This window comes from Struthio camelus, chromosome 4, assembly GCF_040807025.1.
Source record: "Struthio camelus isolate bStrCam1 chromosome 4, bStrCam1.hap1, whole genome shotgun sequence".
Lineage (NCBI taxonomy): Eukaryota > Metazoa > Chordata > Aves > Struthioniformes > Struthionidae > Struthio > Struthio camelus.
In genome coordinates, this window is record NC_090945.1 from 6,625,031 (window position 1) to 6,651,056 (window position 26,026).

Below are 26,026 nucleotides of genomic sequence, written 5' to 3' on the forward strand. Positions count from 1 at the left end.
TTCCTCTCCTACCAAGATCTCTATTTCACAGCTGAGTGCCAAGTCATAGCCAAGTCATACGTACACAGCCGCTTGATGCATTCCCCCACTCCACAACATATTTCCTCCATGCCCCATCCCCTAGCATGGGATCCTTGGCCATGTTCAGTTTGTGAGAGTTCCCCAGTGCAGCAGTGAGGGCTCTAACGTTGCTGTGGCAGTGGTTAAATTCAGGTGTGCGACTGAGTAAAGAGGTCATAGTGTGGGCAGGCAGTCCACCCGGTGGCCAGAGGAGGAGGGGGACAGATTAGGTTCAAGGTAAAGTTTGTAGGAGAGGAGAGCTGACTGAGGAGAGAAATCTGGGTGAAAAGAACAGCAGGGGAAAGGTGGCCTGAAGCAATACTCTGTCCTCCTACACAGGCAGCTCAGTTTGATGCCTGTGAGTCATGAGCCATTATATGCAGAATCAGCTGATGAGTTAGGGAACCAGCAAACCAAACCAGAAGTAGTTGATGGGTAGGAGTAGTTCCACTGGCTAATCTTTGTATAACTCAGATTATGAGGAGTGTAGTTGCAGATGTGTAATTTTAAAATGTATTACATGATCTGTATCTCAAATATTGTACGTGTGTATGTGTGGCTTAGAATTCATGAGGACTGTGATTATTTAGCAAGAGAGAGTCAAAACATCTGAGTCAAGCAAGACCAAATTTCTGAAGAAAGAACGTTTTTGGTACTGTTCTCATGAAAGTTGGTAAGTACTAATTCCCTCAGAAGCAAAAACAAGTGCCTACAGATAATTCTCTTGTCCCTTAAAAAGTCACTGTGCCAAATTTGGACGCCAAACAGTGAAGCCCTTTATAAACATAAATCCCATCCTGGCCTTTATGATGTGCTTGCTTCACGTGCATCCATATGCAGTTAAACTAAGAGCAAAACTGCTGTTCCATAGGCCACAGCTCTGTTCACAGCCCTTTCCGAGGTCACTGTTGAACCTGTTAAATTGCAGGGTATCTTTGCCCTGTAGTGAACTGCTTTCCTGCCAGCAGCTAATTTGTCATGTGTGGGAGTAATAAATTAAGCTTCAGTACAATGAAATTTGATGCCTACCAACTTCCAAGCCTTTCAGAAAATTCTCAACTCTCAGCTGAAATCAGTAGGTTATAGTTACATTATTATTTTATTAATTACGCATACAGTGCTGAAGACATACACAGTATGTGTAAATTCATTGATGAGAAGTGTGTGTATTAGCTATGCACGAAAGGCAGAAGAGCTACGTCTCTGAGAACATTTCCCTTGTCTAGAGTTGATGCACTTGTTTCTCAAGAGCTTCTCTAAGATTGGGAGCGTATTGCATATAAAGCTTCTGCTGTTCTCCTTGGCCCATGCTGTGAAATGTCCAGCTAACAAAGGCTCTTTGTGGTGAGCTGTCAGGAAAACTTGAACTGTTAATGATCTGGAAGTTACCTGTAGTATATTTTATGTTCTATTAATGAGCAGGGTTGAGTTTAAATGATAGCTAGGGGTTAAATTCCAGCCAGTATGCAAAACAGAGGAATGCTCCACCTTCCTAAAAGTATCATTCCTGCTAACTAGATGTCAGTCGCTTTGAAGTTTATTTCTGAATTTGTTCTGTTGAATATCCCAGAGGAAAATACTGGTAGGATTCAGAAACATGGTGATGGAGATGGATGTAAATAGAGTACTAGGGACACAAAGATGAAAGGAGACTGAAAACGTCATCCAGCAGAAGGAAATGGGTGGACAAGTCTAACACAGCTTTAGATAGGACAGAAACCTGTAGAGTATTTATTGAATTAAACACTTTTCTAGTTATGATTACCTACTCGCTGTGGAGATGAAGCTACACTTGGCTCTGGAAAGGCTGTTTTATTTCCTCTGTATGCCTTCGGGTCACAGCTGCTGCAGGGAAGCAATACAGGGTTTGGATCCAGTTAAACCTGGTGTGAACAGGTCTGTCAGCGGTGACACACTGTATTGTAGAACCTAAGTCTGAAAGAAAGACAAGTGTGATTCCTATCCCGGGTAGTGAAAGCCGGAGATCTATGAACTGACACGGAGGCACACAAAGAGACAACTGAAAAATATCCTAATCCTCCTACCTACCCTTTCCACCCCTCCACTGTGGCCAACACGAAATATCCACTCAAGAAAAGGTCTAATAGTTATTAAAGTACAGGATTTCTGGGATCTGTTCTGATTTGATTGCTATTGTGCTATGTGATCCCCTGCTTCCTTCCTTGACAAGCCCTTTCCTTCCTTTTGTAGACCCCTAGGAGCCAAGTACCTGGTGTTAGACAAATTGAAGAAGCCATGTTGACAACTGCAGTAAATAATCCTTTTTTTTATTTCCAGATATTTTCCCAGTGCACGGGATGGGAGTATTTCACCCATGCTTTGGTTTTAAAACAAGGGTTCTTGAAACATTTTACAGCATGGAAATCATCGGGAGAGACCCTGAACTGTTCCCCTGGGAACATGAAACTTATCCTTTTCATCACGAGAGACTGCAAAATCTAGAGGAGCCTAGCGGTATAGGTGGGTGATGAGGGCAGAACAAGAGGCAGGCTCTATGACTGCTTGCTGCGTCTGTGTTCCTGCAGTTCGGTTTCTCCAGACCCTGACAACTCATCACTCTCTCTGGCCACAGCTCTCTGAATTACTTCCCCTATGCACCCATTCCAAGTCCGGAGTAGGACTGGCCTACTATTTTCACCGTATTTATGGTGTTATTGCCAGGGACCCACCCGAGCTAGGGTCCTGGTTGTACTGGGGTCTGTGCAATAGTAGAAAAACAAACAACCCGCCACAAGGCTTTACAATGGAAAAGAAAAGACAGAGGTGTAGCACATCAGCAGAGTAACTAGGATGAGCTTCACTATCGTTTTAAGTGTGTGGGGGGGGTGTTCTTGGGAATGGCTAATTAAATGGTAAGAAAGGGAAAGGAAGGGGGAGAGCGAAGAAGATTGAAGGAGGGAAGAAAGGGAAGAGTAAGGACATGCAAATCTCCTGGGATAAGCACATTTTCCCAAATCAGGGCCTTCTCTGCCTTTTCCCCTTGCAATATCATTGTGATTTTGGAATGGGAAGATATGCCTCTGCTTGTTTCATGGATTTGTAATTATGACACAGGATTGTGCCTTGAGCCAGCATTGCACCCACTGCATTCCCATGCTGCACTTGAGAGGTGGAGTCACTCTTCATGGGAATGTTTTAAACATATCATTGCTAGTAAGCAGTTTCTTGACTTCCAAAAATAAAATAACTTGGCAAAAAAAGAAGATAATCCTCATCAAGAACCTAGAAATCTGTATGGAGAAAGCATGTAGTTCTGTGCATCACATGCGTAGATTTTTATGAAGAAAAAAGGAACCACTGAATTAAGCAAAACCAAAATTCTGCAGAATTCACTGGTAATATCTGTATTACCAGATATTACCAGATATAAATGATCTGTAAATATTCATGCCAGTGTTCAGGTAAAAGCATTTCACTTCAGAATCCTTATCTGTTGCAATGGCTAATCAAATTTACCCTTAAGAAAAAATTAGATGTCCCATTTAAAGTATCACCTCAGATGTGATTACTAGTATCTCTTCAATGTTTCTGCCTTTCTTTTGATTTTCCAAAGTTTCAGATAAAACAGTGTTTTCTTTGACATGATTAATAAAAAATGCTTAACGGCTCTGAAAATTAATTATGATAAACATGACTGTGCAACTAAAGGATTGTTATCTATTCTTATTTTTCTAAATCTGTGTCTGATTTAGAGCCAGAGGACCGGATTCACTTTGTACTTGCATTGGAGCATGTGCATCAGGATATCCTTACTAAAATCAGAAGTCACAGAGCAGTTAAACTACTGCAGATGAGACAGGAGAGGCCTCCAATCCACTGCTTCGGGAGCCACGGAAAGTATGTTTAATGTACTGCAGGAGGAGACATTTGCTTGTAAAAGTTGTCGCTAGCTAGCGCCCACCCAGGGCAGCATTTTATGGCATAGGGAAGAGTTTATGGCTTCAGAGGGAGCGTTCCCACGGAAAAATTTTCCAGGGAGAGAACTCTATTGCTGTAGCTAAGTTAGCCTTCAGGAAGGGATTCCTAATCACTTAATCTGCTGCTTGCTTTTTGGAGAGATGATGACGAAACAGAGTGAAGACCACCGCTTTACAGTGCGAATCTGAGTTAAAACAGGTTGACAGCACAGTGTTTTTTCCTGCTTGGAAGGAACCACAATGATTCTAGTTTCCCAAACAACTGTGCAACATGACCACGTAACTTTCAATAAGCAGAAAGGTACGTACTAACATAACATTAACTGCTGCAATTACAATACCAGGAAGTAATATTTATAAAGGAAAATGCTCCAGTTCTTCTTAGCAGGAAATCCACCTAATGGTCTGCTTGCTGCCTTTTGGGGAAGGCATTGCTTGGATGATGGAGGCATTAAAGCATCGGCAAGCCACCAGTCTTGTGATTTGAAAGGGCGAGGGGAGAGGGAAGTGACTCATGGCTTTGGAGACAGTGGTGCTGCTAGCAGCATGGTTATAGCTGTGGGGCAGGAGTCCGGTACTGCTAAGCCTTACCTGCCTTTTGTGAAATACGGAGGCCGCGATGGGAAGCAATTAGCACAGCGCCCTTTCCTGGGAAAGGGGCTTTTGCAGATATCTTTCCCTACTGCTAGGAATGCTCTGAGTTGTGATTACGAGGGCGAAGCCGCGGCAATAGCGTCCGGTTAACTGTCTTTTAAAGGAGAAACGGGTACGTCAATTTATTTTGTGAGCGGCTTAACCGTATTAGTGAACCTCATTGATTTTATGGTAGAATCGGACGGCTATGTGAAGGCTGCTTCGGTCTAGAGGCAACTTGCGTTCCCGACAACGCTTTTTTCCCTGCTCTTCTTCCGGAGGAACAGCTGCTTTTCTGCTCGTTTGCCACAACAGCTTTCAAACGAGTCGCCTGGCGTCGAGAAACCCCCCCCCCCCCCCCTTGCGAGCCGGGAGCGCTGGTGGCTGCGCTGGCCGCGCCGAGGCGGGGCGGGGCGGGGCGAGAGGCGGCCGCCCGAGCCCGGCCCCGAGCCTGGCGGCGGCGGCGGCGGCGGCAGCGGCCGGCGCTCTCCTCCGCGGCAGCCATGAAGTCGCTGTGCCTCGTCACCGTGGGGGTGCTGGCCATGACGCTGCTCATCGCCAGCATCTCCTTGCTGGTGGCGCACGTCTTCCAGACGGTGGTGGACCTGCGGGTGAAGCAGGTGAGAGCCTGGCCCCGCGCTTCCCCCCCATCCCACCCTCTGCGTCCCTCCTTGCGGCGTTTCCTCCTTCGCGAAGCCTCTCCAAATAACCCGCGGCCTTGGGGGGGGGGGGTGGGAAGGAAGCCCACCGCCGGGAGGGCCTGGCGGGTACCGCTGCCCTCCTCCATCTTTGCCCCGGCCTGGTACGACCGTGGTCGCAGCATGGCGAGGCAGCAAAGCCCCCCCAGGATGGCCTGGGCCCGGGCTGCGTTTTCGTGTGAGTTAAAAAATCAACGCTTTACTAACGGTGAGGCAGCAACTGTAGCGATGGGCCTGCTCCAGAGCAGCAGCGCGCAGGGTGAGCAGGGGGTGCCTAAAGCGCCGCTCCTGCCTGCTCTTTCACCATCCTTACCTACCGTATTCTCCTTGGGACTTTCGTACGGTGGCTTGTTCTGCCGCCTCTGGAGCGCAGGCCTTCCGAGGTGCTCTAGGCCGAAACCTGTGCCCTGCCTGGGTGGTGATAGCAAAGCAGTTCACCCTCTTGTCCAAGGCTGCTCGCAGGGCACTTTGGGACATCTGTCCAGGCATTGTTATGATTGCAGGGCCCTTGTTGTTTATAGTTTGCCTAAGCTTTTGTTCCTCTCTTCTGCTGGCCCTTTATATTTATATGGTGGTTCAGTGAGAATGGTCAGCTGCCTTAGCGTTAGTAACCCCCGTGCTTAAGACTGGAAATGAAGACCATCAGCTGTTTCCCTTAAAATACCTGTGACCAATGTAAATGAATAATTATTAACTTACATACTCTGAAGAATATCATCCTCTCTTATTTTTTAAACAGGGAAATCAAGAGTGCTAAAAAATAGTGATGTGACCAGTGCTCCTGTCTAACTGGTGACAGAAGTCTGCTGATCCCCATAGTGTCCTAACCAATGTACTGATCTTTTCTTTGACGTATTGACAGGGAGCATTTCCTAACGTAGAAGCTGTATTGTCTTAACTTAAACCAGTTTGGCTTAAGTGCAGTTCTAGGTTGACAGTCAGCTTAAAACAAGTTTCAAGTCACTTTAAAGTGTGCCTGTAAAGTTTAGAGGATAGCCAGAAAAAAGCTACCGTAGGGTAGGCTGTCATGCAGCCTGCCAATGTGTCATCTGCTCTTCAGGAACTATTCATACAGGTACTCTGTAGTGTTTGTTCTCAGGTACATGCCTCTGCTGTGCTGCAGTGTAATCATGGGTGATACCCCTGGTTTACCCTGAAGTCATTTGTTCATCAGCGCATACGCTTCTCTAAGCAGTCTGAAAGCTGGGTGCAAACTGATATGAGTGGTAATGTATGCAAAGTTGCATGTATGTCAAACCAAGCCAAACCAATACAGCTTTGTGTAGACATGAACAGTTCCATCTCCCCTCATCTCAAGTCTCTTTGGAAAGGAGCTCTGTCATCTTCTGCATCAGGTCAGAAATTAGTTTCAAGCCTATTCCATGCTGTTACCCAAAGAGCAGTAGGGTGAAAAAAAAGGTTTGGTGGGAGAGGATAGGACTGTCAGGAATTAGGTTTGATCCTCCTTATGCATATTATCTCTTAGCTACATGCTCCTTACTCTTAATGTTTGATTGCATAAGAGTAAGTTGGTAGTTGGTCAGCAGAGCTTCCAGTAATGCAGCATAAAGCTTCTAGAGCACAGTGTTTTCCTCCTTACCACTCTTAGCTTGCGCTACCGTGCATCTGAATTGTGCAGAATCAAGCGTTTTACTCCCTGTGGTAGCCTGTGAATCCCTCCTGGCCTTCTCCAGAAGCCTCACCCACAAACTGCAGAACAGCTTTCAGCCCCAAAGCAGTGCACTCTTAGTCACTCTGCTGATTCTGCTGCTTTCCACATGTGCTCTTTCCCATGTGAGCTTCTTCTCATTTGTGTGTCGTCTAGGAAGTTGCTGTCTCTTGTGTAACTGTATATGCAGCTTGAAAATCTTGTGCAAATAAAGAAATCTTACTTTGCCTTTGAAATGTGGCAAGACTTAAGCTTTCCCAGCTTTCTTACTCCTCTACCGTCCAGGGCACTGGACATAAAATCTTATCTCTGCGCTCATGAATTTCACATTGGCTTCTCTTAGTCTCAGCGATCCTTCTGCCTTTAGGAGAGTTGCAAAAGAACAGCAGGACGAGGGGCAGCGGGCACAAACTGAAACACAGCAAATTTCACTTGAAAATAAGGAAAAACTTATTTCCTGTGAGGATGACTGAGCCCTGGCACAGGTTGCCCAGAGAGGTTGTGGAGTCTCCGTCCTTGGAGATATTCAAAGCCCAACTGGACATGGTCCTGGGCAACCTGCTCTAGGTGACCCTGCTTGCGCAGGGGGTTGGACCAGATGAGCTCCAGAGGTGCCTTCCAGCCCCAGCTATTCTGTGATTCTGCAAAGGGAGAGAGGTTACCATTACGACCAGTAGCTCTGAGGGCTCTCCTACAGTCCTGCAGCAGCAAACAGAGGTGTCTTGCAATGGAGAGCTATCTTTGCAGTCTCAGTTACAGCTTAAACGGAAGACTGCACTTTGGACCAGCCGAAATGCTTGTGTGGCCTGTGTTAGGACCTGTGAATCATTGCGAATGGGTCAGGTTTCACTAGGCAATTTGTGTGTTGCATGCCTTCTAGCCAAAGACAGGAAAAGGGAAGTCTGTTCCTGGGTAGAGGAGCAGGGGGTATACGAAGGGCAGGGAATCCAGCAGGCTACCAGACTTCTCATCTCCTTGAAAATCAGCAGGTGGACGGACGTGTGTCGTGACAAGGGGAGTAGGAGCACCTTTCCCAGAAGGCATTCAAATCTTGTCGACTTACTCTGTCGTCTTTGCCAGTCTTGCTAGCTTTTTATGAATTAGAGTGTCGTGCTGAATCAGATCAGATGTCCAGCTTGTTCAATATACATTAGCTGTCAGGGAATAGCATCTTAAAATCCAGTGAATGATGGGAAAAAACCGATACCAAACAAGAATAAAATAATTACCCATAGGAAAGAGCCATTTTAGCTGCAAGCACTGTTTGCCTTATGCTGTTTATTGGTTATATAGTTATGGCTTTAACTGCCATGACCATGCAGTTTATGACTGTATAACAAGCTTTGATCTATGTACTTAATTCCAAACTTGAGTAATCAATCCCTGAGCCTTTCCCTCAGGTGTTTGGTTTATGCCACATACCTTACACTGATCGCTTTAGAAAATGTTTAGTGCTCTGACCCCTTGAAATTTCACTGGAATTTTGTTCCGAGCCGTCTCTAGAGCTGTATTGGCAGGAGTGTTTAGTGCCCAGAAGGCCAAGGAAGATAGTATTATGTCTTAACTTTTTTTATGTATTGACCATTTTCAGGTGTGTGTTTTGTTTAATGTGAAATTACTAGAGCTCTCAGTACAGTTTAGTGTGGAGGCTTAGTCGAATGATGAGCTGAGCTACTCCTTTTGAGCCAACTGTACCCAAGGTGCAGGGGAATATCTGGGTCAAAGAACTCGTATTGGTCTAAAAGTTTACCCTGTTACTTGCTTCTTTAGCAATTGCAATTAAATTCTGTCATGGATGAACATATAGAAGTATGCCCTGACATTAGAACATTTTACAGCTCCAGAAAACAATGGAAATTTAGGTCAAAAAGCAGACAGTACCTTCCCTGCCCTGCCATAATTGCCACCGACAACTGTTACATTTCTGAGGGAAGACAGTTTTCATTTCCTGTGTGTGAAGAGTGGTCAAGGGAAGGAAACATAAGAAAATGAGATATGGGCAAATTCATGATACAGTCAGTGGGAAAGGCACCTTGGTAGGCTTGAAATGAAAGTGGAAAGTCTCCTTTCCACCTGGAAAGGAGAACGCCTGTTGTGCTGCTGGGTGGGGTTGCAAGATCACATTGTCAGCAGAATTTAGGTTGTGATCTTGTATTAAGGTACACCTTTGCATCTCTGTGAGAGAGGATTGTGGAGTTTTAGGCCTGCCCTCTAGACCTGCCTGCAGGACTAGTGTCTAACTTGAGGTTTCTGAGTGCTTTGAGTTTTATCTCTTGTTCTTGCATGTAAGTATCTGGAGGAAAAGTCTGACGCCCTGGCTTTACGTAGTACAGTAATTATAACTACAGTGGAACTCTATCTTTTATATATTCTATGGTTAAGAGCAGTTGTGCGATCTGATATCTCACAGCCTGCCCAACCTAGTAGTGAACACAGCCTCTGACAAAAAAAAATAGTAGTCCCAGTCATGTAGCATCAGATCCTACTCTAGTTTGAATAAAAGACGGCAGAGCCAAACTAACTGCCTTCAGCTGAGGGACGTGGACATATGTTTCTCTCAAAAATATGTGCTCATGTTTTTTCACTCAAGTCCAGGCTGTGTGATACCATGTCATAGACCCGAATATGCCTGGTAACATTTGGTGAAAAATAGAAGAAAAGAGCTTGCAATATTTTATTATTTGAGAGTTTCATGGAGTCTGAATCCTGCTCAGAAGTTTGTGAATCTGGGCTTACACTAGAGCTATCCATGTGCCGATCTGAAAATAGAGGCTGTCATTTCTGTGAGAGATCCAAATGGTCTTGGTCAGGTAATAAATCACCATATTACTTTGACTGTTTCAGTACCTTTTTGCTCTCCAGGCCATCTCCCAGGAGATCACTTGTGACTTCAGACTCTCAAGAGCATGTACTTGTTCCAGTCTGCCAGAGAAAAACTCCTACATTTCCTTCCTATTAATGCTCTTTGCATATAATCTGGTGCATATATTTATGTATTTATAGCTTGTTGGAAATCCATGTTACATTTTACTATGCTACATCAAGTGGGGGAGCTTCTTGTTCTCAGCTGAGCTCGGGAGAGGGGGACAGGGGAAGTGGCATCCTTGCACATCATGAATATGATTCCCCCTGTCAGAAAGGATAGACTGGAGCCTAAAACTGGAATGAGTATGACCAGAGTACACTTTTATATTTTTTTAATGTGTGAAACAGTTATACATTTAGATTGAGAAGTAATCCCTTTTGTAGTTGTCTTGCATGAGAGACATTTGAGCGCTAGATAGGTGGCCTGAATATGCTTAGTAGTTGTGGGGGAACAGTACAAATTCCTAGGTATGGATAGTTAAGCTCAAGGCAGGTAATAATTAGTTTAGTTATCAACGTTAAGCTTATCCTCACTGTGTTTCATGCACGTGAGAAACGTGAGCTTTATACAACTTTGGAAGGGAGCAGACCAGTAGTTCACTGCAATGCAACCTCTGAAATAATTGACTTTGTAGAGTGGCTATTTGCATATGGAGAAAAGCTGTCATGGTTATCTCTAGTAGTCTCAGATACGTTGCTGTCTCGTTCTCAGCCTTTTCTGTTATGGAATCATGGAAACTGTAGACCTGATTGGGTGAGATTTTCTGTTCCTGATCCTGAAAACCAAGTTCAGAAGGGCTCTATCTGAATACAGGGATAAGCCTCTTTGGCATAGATTACAAGGAAACAGAGTCAAATGTGTTGGGCTGTGTAGGTAACGGGATATATGAGGTGCTGGTAGCCCCAAAGAAATGCACAAAACTCCTGAAGCATGCCTAAAATACATTATTTTTTGTGGTATGTGCATGGTTTGAAAATCCTCAGAGGAAAGCAGTCTGCAACTTCTCAATGCTGCCAGCTGGGTTGGCTTTCATTGGCATTCAGAAATACTGCTACTGTTCAAACACCAGTGCGTTTTTCTTTGAAACAGTCTCCTCTTTATCTAATCACTGAAAATTAAAATAAAATACGGAGGGAAAACAGCCACTTAAGTGGAAGGCCCAGAATGAATCCTGAGGCAACAGTGGCTGATGATGTTAAGACCCCATAAATCGCATCCATGAAGTGGCAGCAGTCCAATCTGCCCTGCTTTTGAGCTTGTACTTACAATATTTGACTTGTTTTCTCAGAAGAATAAAAGAACAAGTGTTGATGAGACTCATTTAGTTGCAAATTATTTGCCCCCTTCTTCTGCCTACTGGTGGAGTAGCATTAAAGGTACAGTTTTCTTTGTACATATTCCTAAAAATTCCACTCTGCAAGCCAGTTTTTTCCCTACTACCACAGGGTCGGTATCAGTAGTATAACCATACAAAATGCCCTGATTTTGGTGGTGGTGATACTTTTATAGTTATGGTGAATTTTATCTAAAATGGAATGGTAATGAAATGAGGGAATAAGGCCTGTATTATATGTTCCTAATGGAGCCACGCACAGGTGCAGTTGTGTGACCTTCCTTATAACGTGAGTATGCTAGTGGATAAAGGAGTTGCTGATTCATTACTTAAGTGCTTCTATCATAAAATAATCGTTTATAGCTATCCTTCTGTAAGTCCCTGTTTTGCTGAATACAAAATAAGAGTGATACTTCATGGATTTGGAGATGCATGTGCTCTCATCACTGTAGGAAAGTAATAAAAGGCAGAGGCTAAAAAAACATTGCCCTGTTCAGAGACCTCAAAAGTTATGAATCCCCGTCTGCCTGAATTAAAGACATTTCTGTCACTTGCAGGTTTTCCTCCCAGGCTACTGAAAAACAAAGTCTAGTCACACTGGAGACAGAATCTCTTTGCCATACAGGAATCTGACATTCTTGGCAAAGAAATTAAAAACACAAGGAAGCTCAGCTTCTTTTCTGGCCTTGCTCCTCCTAAGATGCTCCTCTTAGTACTTTTTGGCATCACACTGTTGAGCTCCACTTCTTTTATTTGCAGTGTGGGCACATGTTTCATGATGTCTCATATGCAGTTTTGTTGATACACCTTAAACAGGTGTACTTCAATTAAACAGGTCCATTGTGTAATAGCTGATAAGCCTTCTTTCTCAGAAATGTCAGGCAGAAACGTTTGTGGGGAGAAATGGAACAACAATCCCAACAGACACATGCCCCTAGCCTGCAAGCATTGTCTGATTTTGTTAAGATTTAGTGAGAGGCTTTGAAGTAAAGCGTGTCTAAAAGTACGTGTGGAAATGGCATTTCCAAGCCTATTGCCCGTGCTTGTTTTGAGGGCATAGTGTTCCTCTTTCCTATAAATACTGCATCTATCAAAACAGTTAACTTGCCTTTGTGTTCTTTCAGGGAACAGTATTAAGAAATGGCACGGAAACATTTGAAGCCTGGGAAGATCCTTCTCCACCAGTCTACATGCAGTTCTACTTTTTTAATGTGACAAATCCTTTAGAAGTGCTTCAAGGAGATACTCCTCTCGTGGAGGAAGTAGGGCCGTACACCTACCGGTAAGACCATTTCACTGTATTTTTTGTAAAAACAAACCTGATGGTTGCGAGGAGGCAAAGAAGTGGGAGGACGTTTGGGATCCCGTTCTAGCAGAAAACCCAGCTGTTGATGTGTGTTTGAAAGTTTATCCAAGAGAGAATGGGTGGCCGAGTACCACTCGGACACCACAACTAGACTGATACGATCTGCAGTCTGTTCTAGATTCAGCTGGTCGCTTCTGTCTGATTTTAGTCAAAGCATTTAGGTATGCTCGCGTGCTCCTTTTTCTCAGCTGCTGGACACAGAGAAAGTTCTCTGCATGCTGGCCTGCTGCCTTAGGAGGAAAAAGACAGTGACTGGTGGGATGGTTTAGGAGTATGTGGTGAGGAGCATATGAACCATATGGTTCATATTTTCCCTTGGAAATTAGTTCCGAGCTAAAATGTAGCAATTCATATCAGTAAAAAGTGATGCCAGGTAGAACCGGTTACAGAGTGGGACTACAGGGATCTTCCTCAGCCAACCCTCACTATAAAACCTACTTAGATTCAGACCTAGCTACTATTTTACAGAAAGCAGGACCCAGGAAGAGCATGTGCAGTGATGGAGCTTGCCATACCTCCTGGACTCTTCTTTAACATGTTATGGCTTCACACTGCATGGTCTAACTTTGCTGCGTTTGGAGAGAAATTAAAGTCACTGTAGAAGTGAGGTTTCCACTAGAACTTCATTCTGTTCCACTGTACACAGCAGTGTAAACCAGGCAGGAGACCTTATGGCCTTTAACATGGAACCGTGGCAAAAAAATTGAGTTCTCGTCATTAGTCTCACTTCTGGTCGTTGACACCAGAAGTGTCAACCAGACACCAATTCAGACCAGGCAGCAGTTCAGCGTCAGAAGGAGTTGTCTTTACCTAAGCTGCAAGATGATTCAAGGTCAGGCTGTTAAGTGCTTGAAAAAGTACTGTAGAATAAAAAGGAGAGCTTTCTGTGGTCACCTCTGCCTCAGAGGTTTGTCTTCCTCCTCTCTTTCTCTCCTCCCACAGCTCAGCACCTCTACTTACATCTCTTTGCTTGGCCCTCTCTCTTCTGTATTTCATCGCTGTGTCTGTTTAGCCTTGGCATCCTGCGTGTGGTGCTTTGGCAAAATACCTTTTATTAGATAAACCAGTAGGACTGGGGAAAAAAAAACAGATGAACTTTCAGGTTCACAAGCTTTTCTTCAAGTCTGTATGGTATAATGTTAATAATTAGTCAGCAGCGCTTCCTTTCTGTCCAGCGGATAAATGGGACTAGCTCTAGATGGGACAGAACTATATGAAACCACATAGGCCCATGCTTTTTTGCATGGTGCCCTGGTACTCATACCCCCTTGTTAGTTTCTTTCTTCTCCCTTTTCTTAGCTCAGCCAGGTTTGTGAAGCTGCACCGCAAAGAAGGCATTGAGTGGGATGGGGCTGGGTTGGTGTAGCTGGCTGGGCTGGTCTGTGCCTGTCGGGAGGCACAGCCTGAGCTGCTGGATTGCGGTTCCCTGGGAAAGCCTCCCCCTGCAACGCGCACCGCAGGCAGTCTGTGAGTGGGTCGGGGCAGGCGACGCGGGCTCTCTCTGCCTTGTTTATTGCGATCTGAGCGAGGGAGGCTGCGCGTTCCAATGTCTTCTGTTTCAGTTGCTCCTGGCTTGTGTGGTTTGCCTGATTTTGACATGTCTCAGCAGGATTCGATTCTGCTGTGCTCTGTCTGAAAGAAGAAACAGTACAGCTAGAAACTGGAGTGCACTTTTCCAGCAGATTATTTAATCCTCGCCTGACTGTCACTGCTGGCTGGACTAGAGTGTTGGCGGTGGGTGGGGTGGAGAGGAGGCACGCAAGAAGAGAGGGAGAAGGGAGGGACACTGCAGACACACTGCATGCTAGAGCCAAAGATGAAATACCAAGTTGATCTCACAGGCCTGATGTAGCAAAGCTTTCCAGACCCACTTAGGTTTAAGCATGTGGTAGAACTCCTAAAGCACCCTAAAATGAAATGCATAGTTCTGTGTTTTTATAAAATGGGGGATTGGGGAGAAAGGCTGGAAGTGAACCGTCCCAGACAGGTCGGGGGAAAGCTCTTATGAGTGACAGAGTCTACGCTGGACAGCTAAACAGAATCTCTTCCTGCATGGCTAAGCTTAAGGCAGTTCATATTTTTGACCTGCATTGATTGGAAACCCAGTTAGTGCAGAGGTATATTCTGTAACAAAGGTATAGCAGTGTTTATCTTTCTGAATCTTGGCAGCTGGATTTACAACATATAAAATAATTCATTCTAAGGTACAAACTGCTTACCTGCCCAAGCCTACTGAGTCCTGAAGAGCACTTAAATATTGTGTGGTCTTGCCTGCTATTACAGTTTTTTGTCTTTAACATTTGAGATCTTCCTGCTTGTGTATCTGATCGGGGAGTATTATTTTCCTCTCCAGCCCTTTTAGAATAGCAGAGGCTTCTCAGGTTAACTGGCCTATTTTAGGGAAGTCGCTTCACATCCGCCCATTCCCATCCCCTCAGCTTAAGCCTTAGATTCTAGAGCAGATACGCTGTACAAGAGGCTCTTGCCCAGTCAAGCTGGAAGGGTTGCCAGACCAAAATGTTCCCAACTGGCAGGGATGCTGAAGAGTGGTAGATCTGCTATTTGTGTAAGGGAAGTGGGAAAGGGTTGATTTCTAGTAAGAGCAGTTTTATGGGCCTGTCCAGTCTGCTTTAAATTAGAAAGGCTGAACCAGAGTAGTACTTAATGCTGCATGTCAGTAAGCTGCGTGAACAGATCTAGTGCAGCTGAGAGAGAAGCAAGGATCTAAAATGAATGAAACACAGCACAGCACTGCGTCTTGCAGAATAAACCACCATTGCGTCTTGGGACTTAAAATTTACTAAGGAAGCAAGGCGATGTAAAAAGCAACAAACTCTTGGGTGAATACGGACTCATGAAATATTCACCTGGAATTTGCACCAAAAGGATCATGCCATGAGTACACAACCTGTCGCTTCCATTTTCTGGTTTAATGAAGACAAAGGTATAGCTCGTTTGGGACCTGAGCCAGCCAGTTCTGCAAAACTGTGTTTCTTGTTTGTAAGATGGTAGTGTCAATGGATTGAATTATGATTATGACAGACGTTTCAGAGTAATTAAGATCTGACTTCCTCACCAGGGCAGCACATAGCATTTGATGTTTCTACCAATTGGACTTGTTTGTCAGCAATCCTGGGTTCATTTTGGTGCTTGTCCAAGTGCTTGGACGCTAACAGAAGCAACCTCCCAGGCCGTGAGCAGTTCAGGACAAAAATTCAGTTGGTTTCTGTTGTGTCCAGGATTCCTATCTCAGAATTAAAGGGGAAGAGCCACCATGAGGTTTGTTCAGCAGTTGTCATGTGTAAGCCCAGAAGTCCTAGTGCAAAGTACGTAGAAGTCAGCAGAAAAATCCTGGTAGGTTCTTAGGTCAGGTTAATGAGACTTAAATGAACCCTACATCTTGTTCTGCCTGGGAGTGAATTTTGCCTGCAGCAATGATGCAAAAGTGTAATTTTCAGTCTGTATTTCAAGGTCAGGCCCACGTGTAGTGCCTCCAAATCCTTCTGTACTGTCTCAAATTGTCATCTTTCCTCTTAGGTTTTTAAAGACAAGGCAAATAAAGTGCAATGAGCCTGTGGGGTGCCATTTTCGAAAGCACCCTGTAAGGTCTGATTGAGCTCGCATTGACGCAAAGGGGAATCTTACTGCTGACAGCAGCAGCAGTGGAGATGGACCAGTTCCTAATGAACTGTAAATCCTTCCCTTTACGTGCTTAAAACAGTAGAATAGTTGTAAGTTGATTACAATTTATATTATTTTACATATTTAACTTGCTTAAAGAACCCACTCTCTTGTTTCCCAGAGAATACAGGCCAAGAGTGCATGTTCAGTTTTTGGACAATGGTACAAAAGTGTCTGCTCTGAACCCAAAGACCTATGTGTTTGAACCTCAGAAGTCAGTTGGAGACCCTGAAGTGGACCTGATTAGAACAGTTAATATTCCTGCAGTGGTGAGTTATCTTTGTTTTCTGCTTGGAAATTGTCCAGAAACACTTCATATCTAGCAGCTTTTTGCTTCTCACTGTCTCTCCCATTGTGGTAGATAAAGGTGATTCAAGAACCAGCGAGGCAGGTTATATCCAAGACGGATAATGCATTCAGTTTTGGAAGTGTAAGTTTGGGATGGGTTGGGTTTTTCTGTGATGTTCCTCCCTTGCCTTAGGCTTCTGCAGTGTCAGTGCCTCGCTCTTGCCCTGAGAGCTGATGCACATTTAAGTAGAAATCAGGCTTGTTGGGTTTTCACTGGCAAGTGAAATTAGGGGATTAGCGATGTCAAACGCATTGGAAGAACTCAGAGAGTTGAATGAGAAAACTTACAATTTTTTAAAGTCAAAATTGCAAAACTTACCTCCAAATCTGCATCTGAAACTGAAACATAGCATCTAAAGCAGAAGGGTTTCGGATATAGCTGAATGAAAAGGCATTCCCAGAATGATACTAAGATTACAAAAGGCATCCCCAAAGAGTGGCAGATTAAAATACTCTTCAAAGAAAGTTATGTTTTAGTGGTCACAGACAGACCACTATATCTGGTCTCACATGGGGATACCATGAGACCAGACATATGTAAAGTAGTCATACCTTGCAAAAGAAATTAGAGAATACCAAAATACTTGTTGATTGTGTAACTAAGCCTTTACTTTCCATTCTAATTTAATTGACTTCAGTTATAGGGTACATTCATTTCTATTTTTTCCCCAGCGTTTCCCAAAACGGCTGTCTGATTGTATGAATGAATGCATAAATGCATTGTATATAGGCTTAGCTAGAACTCAGCTTACAATAGCTTGCGCACAATACAGTCTCTATATTTACTTTCCCTTTCTAGCATTTAAGTGTTACTAAGTGTTATCTCTTGTCCATATTTTTGACCATGGTACACAGTGACGGGCAGTAGCAGAACTACGGCTTGGTTCGCCCAAGAAATATCCCCTCTTCTTTATTTTTGTGTTTTAAAAACATTGTAAAGCCATTTGTCATCTGCAAAGGAAATAAGTTTTGGCATTGTTTGCATTTTTGGGAAATGGTAATCTTTGCAGCCTGTAGTTTTACAAATGTAAACTACAGCTTCCTAAGGGTGAAATTCAAAGAGCATCTCCAGTTGTAATACACCAGTGAAATTAAGGCTATTTAGAAAGTGATTTTGCACATTTCACTTAAAATCCAGTCTTAAGAATACAGAAGTTAATGGCATGTAACCAAACTGATTGTGTGCCAGTGCTTGGCTGAATGGGAATCTGCAAGAGCACATCCTTGTGGGGGAATAGCTGAAGAACCTGTTAGCCAACACCTTACTTGCTGCAAGTAGAAATAATGGAATTTCATGCCATGCTGAAATGCATCCATGTGTCCGTGAATCTGTGTTTGTATGCAGCTGTTATTACATATTCTTCTGTAAATCTGGCCATTTATCCCTGATTCCAATTCTTTGGCAGACAACGATGGAGTTGACCAGATCAACCCCTCTTCGGTTTGCCACAGAGGTGCTACTAATTCTATACCAAGAATCCCTGTTCACAGTACACACCGTTCATGAATTACTGTGGGGCTACAAAGACAGGCTCCTGTCAACCATTCATCTTTTGCATCCTGAGACTGATCCAGAGTTTGGTTTGTTTAACAAGGTAACTGGTATACAAGATTTTCCGAGGCTTTAAATAAGGAGTGGTGTCATTGCTGCAGAGTTGGGACTGTCATCACTAGTCAGTTGAGAAGGATGTAGCCAGACTGAGGCCAGGAGGTGGGCTGCAGGGACAGCAAGAGGATTTCCCCACTACAGTTTGGCTGTATCTAGGTCCTGAAGCATAGCTTCGAGTGTTTTATCTCCCTTGACATTGTCAAGTATGCAGAAGCCTTCCTAGGCTGCATGTAAGCTATTTCACTGTTGCTTGAGTAACACACTCTTTGTGGGGTGGTTATGCAAACTACTAGAAGAACTTCCTGTCCGGTTTCCTTAGTGGTAATTGATTAAATTTGCATGTTATTTCTGTGCTGGAGCTATTACTGGCTTCCACGGTGCTTCTCATTGCAAGTCAGTCTGGATTGTGAGGACCAAACTTTTCTTGGAGAACATCTGTGATGCTCAGGTTATTTTCAATGGGTTTGTTTTTTTTCATTAAGGGCTGTTTTTTCGGTGAAAAATTCCAAAGTTAAAAAGACTAACCTATGTTATATTTTCTTTCCTTGGGAGGTGTGAGAATCTAGTTCAGTCACTTCCACCTCATTCATATTCAAGGTGGAGTTTAACAACTTGCCCCTACCTCAAGGGGACTCTGTCACTCCCAAGGCGGATTTTAAGAAGAGATGACAGCTTAGATGCCTGCCACCCTATTGTAGTTACCAGCAGGTGTTGCAGAATGAGTGGAGCGATATAAACTAATGTATCTCTCTCTAGATGAATGGAACTGATGATGGAGAATATGTTTTCCTAAGTGGGGAAAGGAGCTACCTTAACTTCTCAAGGATTGTGGAATGGAAAGGAGAAGAGTAAGTTTTTCAGTGTGGCCAGGCCTCTGTCAAAATCTGCCCCCCTTAACATTTTTGACAGACACAAGCATTCTTTACAAAAATGGTCCTTTCATAGTGAAGATGGTGGTGGTTCTTAGCAGCTCTAGCTTCGGACCAGGCCCCTGCTGTGTTTAGTGTGATATATTCATGAAAAGAAGACAGCCCTTGCCCTTAGAGAGCGGACTGCTGTGATTATTCACCTCTGAACCTCTGACTGCCTTTGGCAGAGGTGCCCCTGCCTCTGCTTCCTTCTCTAGGACATCCCTCCCTGCCCAGTGCGGGAACAGCTCCCCTGAGTAGCGAGCCTGGGACAGTGTTCCCCAACGCAGTGAGTATTCTCAGTACCTATTTACTTGCCTAGAGCCAAGTTGGGAGAACTTGTGCCAAGGTATATGACGCTCTTCAGTGGAGAGTCTGTGTTACAAAGAAGCCAAAATTGAATTACCTAAAGCTCCCCTTCCTCCATTAAATAAATTATGTGCCAGCAATAGCCTGTATGGGAGGAGCTGCTGAGATTCTTACTTGCCTATGGTAACAGTTTAGAGAGAAGATAAATGCAATTTATGCCCATTTGAATCCCTTTTTTTGGCTAGCAGACCTGAGGCAATAGGACTTAGCACTGTACAGGTCTGATTCTCGTTTGCTCCGACCATTAGCTGGCACTGTCTGGCTAGTGCCTAAAGATCTTTTAACCCTTTCTCTCTTTGCTTTATTTATGTCAGGTCATTGACCTGGTGGACAACAAAGACGTGTAACATGATCAACGGAACGGATGGGACATCCTTCCACCCACTGATTAGTAAAGATGAAAGCATTTATATCTTTTCTTCTGATTTCTGCAGGTAAGAAGAGGAAATTTTCCCTCAAGCTTTACAGCAGAGCACTTGCATCCATTCCTGTTGAGATTTCATGGTTTTCCTCCCATGATTTTATTTAATAGCATTAATGTTCTGCATTCGTTCATGCCATGAAGGACAAGAGTTAAACCAAAAAAAATCAAATTAAGGATGAGCTATATCTAAATAAAGGCAAAGTGAAAATTTGAGAGAAGACTGGCAAGACAGGCTGGACTGCCTTACAAGGCATGTAATGAGAGGAATGGAAGCATTTATCCAAACCTTGCCTAAAGCTTCTTTCCTCCAAAATCTTCCTCTGTGCCCTGCTTTTCTAGAGAAACCAGACTGCCCTATTTGGATTAGTGACTTGAAACAGTGCTGTTTAAAATGCAACAAGATGTAGAAGAGTTTTGTGTTTCCTTCCTTATATTCCACCTGCTAGTCTCCTCCCTTCCAGGTTTCCTTGTCTTTGAACAGAACCAATCTGAACTTCTCTATTTAAATCAACACAAATGCGTGTTATGCTAAATTTGGGACTTGCTGAATTTGTGCCTTCCTTCTGTTCTGTCTTGCCCAACTGTGTTCTTTTCCGTGTCCCTCACAGTAGCATGCAGTAGTACTGCTTCGCAGAACACACCACAACAACACGAGTGGCAGAGTGAGACCAAAATGCTGAAGGCAGGCCTCAGTGTCCCTGGAGCAGCACAGTTAGCGCAGGATTGTCCGTTTTGTGCAGCAGCAGAATGACAAGATGTGTATGTGCTGTTCAAAAGCCTATTAAATTTAATACAAAAGATCATGTGAGGGAGCTTTAGGCCAAGTCTGTAGTTTACTGTAAACTTAAGTAGAAATGCAGGCACCAGCAAGGAGGAATCTGCAGCAGATGTTAGCGTGTGCTCAAGACTAACGAATCTGGATCTGGCTTTTCTTCTCTGCAGATCTCTTTATCTGGTGTATGACAGCTCAGGAAGTGTTGCAGGCATCCCAACCTACCGCTTTGTGCCCTCTCCTAAGGTGTTTGCCAATACTACTGTTAACCCGGACAACGCTGGATTCTGTGTGCCGCCAGGAAACTGTCCTGGCGCCGGTGTCCTCAACGTCAGCATCTGCAAGCAAGGTACGTTGCCAAGTGGTGGAACCAGACTGGGAGGACACCAGCGGCAACGTATTTCTCTTCCTCTCCGAAGTGTATGAAGACAATTTGGTGAGCTCTGTCAAGATATGACTGTGCTCAATGAAATCAGTCACCAAAAAGTGATTGGTTGATTTAATGGTTCTAAACTTACAGTAGTGAGGAAATGTGATCTGAGGGATTCCTGTGAGATGCCATCTGTTCAGCAATGATTTAGATCAAGGAGTCAGAAGAAATGGAAGTTACCAGGATCCATACTGAACAGCTTGCGCATTTAGAGTCTGCTCTTACCCAGGTAGCTCTCACATTTGAGTAGTTGAATGAAAACAGTGCAAAAGACCACACGCAAGCCTGAGACCTGAAGCCATGCTGACTACTGCAGGGGGGTAAATTTGGCTTGCTCTGAAGGCAGGGGATCTGAGTGTCAATTCTGTAGCTTCAGAACGGACTTTTCCTTTGACTGTGGGTGGCACAGTGGGAAGGCTTTTGGGGTCCTCAAAGAGCGACTTTAATTAAAGTAACCTTCTAGAGACCTGCTTTGCATTTGTTAAATGGTGACTTTCTATCTTTTCACGTTCAGGTGCTCCCATATTTCTGTCAGCTCCACATTTTTACCAAGCAGATGAAAAATTTATTGCAGACATAGAGGGCATGCACCCAAAAAAGGAATATCACGAGACGTTTGTGGACATCAATCCTGTAAGTACAGCCTTTTTAAGAGTGATGTAGGCAAATCCAAGAACGTGGGTTTAGGTCGCCTCCTTCGATGGTATCGACATAGTCCCATGACTTCAGGGAATCTATGCTATTTATGTTGAATTGATCTATTTTTATTTGCTTGTTGTGCAGAGCAAACTTTGATAGATAACAAGAATTAAAATACTTGTGCCTGTGCAATTAAATATGCCATCAGACTGGTAATGATGAGATGAAGGGGTTGAAATATTGCCCAGGAGCCGATGAAGATAATTTTCTTGTTCACCTTGCCACCTCCGTCACTGCTCTTGACTGTGCTTTCCCCAAGTTGAAGAAGCTAGCATGTGGACTAAGAGAGCAAAGCAATAAAGATTCAGTAGATGCTGGGCTCAGTTTTGATAGCATGGAGTCATGTAAGGAGAGCTACAGAAGCATGATGACTGTGTCTTCCATGGAAGGTCGCAGAGTTCTTGGAAATCTCACTGTGAGCTGGCAACTCCAGTTTGCTGTCTATCCGATATTGAAAAGATCCTGCCATGTTGTTCCGAGTTCCATTTGGCGGGGCCTTGGCAAAGGAAAGCCGCGCATTATTACTGAGAGCAACACAAGAATCTTAATATCGTATTGTATTAAGATCAAGCACTTAATTTGGGGGGGCCATTCAGATCTCTACTGGTGTTAATCCAAGAGTTAAGCTGAGGCAGCAAAATCCCTAGACAGGGAATAACAACTTTAAGGCCTGAGTCACGTTCTGTAGGCTACTGGGGGCAAACTAGAGTCCTTATAAATTGCTCTCTAGTCTGCCTGGTTCCTGTGCAGTGCTGCCTTTTAAGTCGTGAAGGTAGCAGCTTGGAAAATGACACGTTTGCCAGTGCTTGTTCTACTTTGTTACCAGTCTGAGAACAGTGTGTGTAAATTCTGTTCATTTGCCCTGTCCATCCCTGCAGCCTTAAAAGTGCTCCGCTCAGCAGCCACCAAGTGGCCCTTTCCCAGAGAATGCAGAGCTGCTACAGGCAGTGCCTTGGGGAAGTCAGAGTTGATGAGTGGACCTAGTAGAGCCTTTTTTGTACCTAATGGTCTGGGGTTTTACACTCTTCCCTAGACGCCCACATCTGACTGCAGACTGAGGGAAAGAGCAAAATTATGTCCTGCTCAGTTGGCAGAGTACTCTGACTCATCAAGCTGTTAGGTGCAGCTAAAGCAGGAGGAAACTGACTAGTTCCTTTCTCAGCTCTAGTGCACATGCTTTTGGAATGTGGTTTGGTGCCAAGCACTTTCTGTTGCCTAGCTCCTAACCTGTCTTTTTTAAGTATTAGGATAAAATGCTCTCTACCCCTCATGCTCCCCCCCTGCGTACTAAATTGTGGGGCTTGGATAAGGAAAACAGTCCTGTTCATCCCATCGCAGCCTTTATTTTAGTGGTTGCAATATTGTGAGAAGTACTGTATGCTGTTCATCTCTGTGGGCGTTTACTCCCATTCCCTGTGGTCAGTAGTGACTAGGCACGGTTGGTGTCTGTTTTTTACCCTTTAAAAAGAAAGGTTTGTCTTACGGTTGAGATCATGAAAGCAGTCCTCACCTGCACCACTCCCCAGGGCTTTGTACGTGCTAGTTTATCTCTCTGCAGGAGAGATCAGGCACTTTAAACCCACCTGATTTTGCTCAACGGGTCACAAAAGTGCTTAAAAGGCCCTGCGGAGGCTCTGCAACAGTATTCAGGGACCAGAGCAAGTAGCTGTAGGTGGTTGCCTTTTCCAGAACTGCAGCTGGATCTGAAAGAAGAGGGATCCCTCCACAGCTTATCTGTGGGTCTGCACAGCATAGACAGCATGATGGCTCCCTTATCTCTTTTGTAGCCTCTTGACATCACTTTAATTTAGTGGCAGACTGGAATCTAGGTGCATGAGTTACAAGAGAATCTTGGTGGAGGGATACAAATAATACCCCTAAGTGGGTCTTCTCTTCTTTTAAACTTTGATCTGCCCCAGTTCCATCTCAACTAGCACACGCACTGTGTCACCATCCTATAAGCAGGTCCACACTGGTGTAAATATTAGGTTGGCATACTTCCAAATTCTTTTAATCTCATGTTTTTTTTTTTTTAACATGCATTTCCTTTATTTCCCAGCTGACAGGGCTCGTCCTGCAAGCAGCCAAGCGGATGCAGATCAATGTTCATGTCAGAAAATTACCTGAATTTGTGTAAGTGTTTGCTGCTGAGTGGATATCTCAGATCTGATGTAATACTCAGAATGAATTTGTCTGCAGTCTTGAGATGAAATATTGGTTGGGAAGAGCAAGTGAGAATGAGAAATTCAGTCAAATCTCAATTACGAATGACATTATCCTCTCCACAGATGAAGTGGGTGTTGAAGTTCCTTCTGCAGGTAAAGATAGTATTCAAGAAAAGTAAGATGTTGTGGAATGGTTCCTCAAGCATAAACCGCTTTTCCTGAGGCTGCCTGAGGCTGCTGGTTCGTTTTTAATGCAGACAGTGACCAACAGAAGAGCCTCGTGGCACCTGATTTGCATGGCATTTCAGAAACTTGGAGACTTAAATCATTCCCTAAAAAACACTATCGTATTTAACACCATAACCTTTTGATTTCTCATGTCGATCAGTTAGGATCTCTGTCAGTGCTCTTTTTAGCTCTAGTTAGCCTGAGCAGAACTTAAGTAAAAGAAGACAAATTCAGCTTCATTCTGATTTCCTTTGGATTGGTTTTAATGCAGTAAAACTCCTTTGCCTTGAAATGAACCATCTTCTTGCTCTGCATTGGTAAAGGTCCAAGTCAGGCCGGCTGTATCAAATGTAGGAGTAAACGTGTTTCTTCTGCTGTAGCAGCCTGACCATCACGGTGCTTTGGGGCTTACTCAAAGAGAGGGTCTGCCACAGTGGGGCAGAGCTTGAACTTGGAGTGTTGCTACTCACTGCATTGAGGGCGTGCCATCCTATTCTTCACAGCTTTTAAAAGGCAAGCATACAGCAATTATCATTATTTCTCATCCGTCTTCACGTGGAAACCAAATGAGAAGGCATGACCCCAGACAGAGCTGCCTGTGCCTTTCCCCCATGGGCACAAAGAGTAGATAGTGTGTGATATCTCGCAATGGCAGGCGAGTCCTATCCAGAACTCCAGAGGGAGGGCTTGTCTGATCAGGTAGAGAGAAGTAACTTGCCTGTGACTACGTTGGTAGGGTAAGAGAGGCTTTCGTATTGCAGCTTTGGCAGTCAGTACAACCCTCAAATGGGTATGATCTCAAGTTATGTGCGAGTAAAAGACCCCTTTTCTTCTCTGCTCCAAGTGGGTTCTGCATAATTTTCTGCGTATTGCAGTGTGACGGAGATGTCCCCAAACTGCGGCTCAGTTGTGCACAGATAAAGGACCTTTTACTTGGTCTTGTGTCTTTCTGACGTGTTGATTTCATTGTTGCCAGTGCCATGGAGCAGCTTTTCTTCTTGCTCAGCTTCTGAGCTGATATTGATAGGCATAGCTTTGCTATATATTATGACTTAAAAAAAAAAAACACACTATTTTGTCTGCCTGATCCTCTTGGGATGGTTGATGATATTTCTTCAGAATGCTACCACATTGTTTTCTGGTGTCCAGGAGCTGTTACAGCTTATCAGTAAGCTGTTATTTCATGTGTACCAAACGTGTTTTTTTTTTTAGCTGCTATCTGCATGTTGTATGGACAATAGTTTCAATGTTAAACAAATATGAGTAACTTTCAACTTCAGCTTAGCTTAGCATTCCCACTGACTGACACAAATTTGCCATTCAGTCTGTTAATAATGACCCTCTTATGGATCCATCTTTTTCTCTCCCCACCAAATCCCAAGGTATGTTATTGCTCTCAAAACAAAAATTATTTTCCATCGTGGAGGCTGAGATTGTTCTACTCCAGTGGGGAGGTGAAAATCAACAAAAATAAAAAAGGATAGCCCAGAGTTTCTTTAGAGGCAGTTTCCTCATTAGTTTTCTCTTGTAATCGGTCTTCAGAAATCTCAAGTTGAAAAGTTGCAAAACGATAATTTCTTACCTTTTTTTTTTTTTTAACACAGTGAAACAGGCAACATCCGAACACTGATTTTCCCAGTGATGTATATAAATGAGGTAAATATTTTTATTTATTTCTTTGCCATAATTTTATGTTATGCTTACAAAAATACTGTCTTTTTGCTGACCAAAAAAAATAATTTCCAATTTTTCTTGATGTTTTGTGCAGTAAGAGATAGGAAACTGTTACTGATTCCTACTAACATTCTGCCATTGCTTGCTGATCATTGC

The 26,026-nt window shown here is 43.8% G+C and overlaps 1 protein-coding gene across 2 annotated transcripts in view; it reads left to right on the plus strand.

Annotated features, from left to right (window-relative positions):
• Positions 1-5,052: 5,052 nt before the first annotated feature.
• Positions 5,053-26,026, plus strand: part of SCARB2 (scavenger receptor class B member 2) — a 28,612-nt gene continuing 7,638 nt past the window's right edge. The window contains exons 1-10 of one of the 2 annotated variants that reach the window (XM_068941212.1): positions 5,053-5,251; positions 12,322-12,479; positions 16,366-16,513; positions 17,999-18,187; positions 18,958-19,049; positions 19,793-19,912; positions 20,845-21,023; positions 21,619-21,737; positions 23,863-23,936; positions 25,801-25,852. In XM_068941212.1, the coding sequence (XP_068797313.1) occupies positions 5,135-5,251; positions 12,322-12,479; positions 16,366-16,513; positions 17,999-18,187; positions 18,958-19,049; positions 19,793-19,912; positions 20,845-21,023; positions 21,619-21,737; positions 23,863-23,936; positions 25,801-25,852 (1,248 nt within the window). In that variant the 5' untranslated portion in view covers positions 5,053-5,134. The remainder of the gene's footprint in view (positions 5,252-12,321; positions 12,480-16,365; positions 16,514-17,998; positions 18,188-18,957; positions 19,050-19,792; positions 19,913-20,844; positions 21,024-21,618; positions 21,738-23,862; positions 23,937-25,800; positions 25,853-26,026) is intronic. The other variant, XM_068941213.1, reaches the window with a different exon arrangement.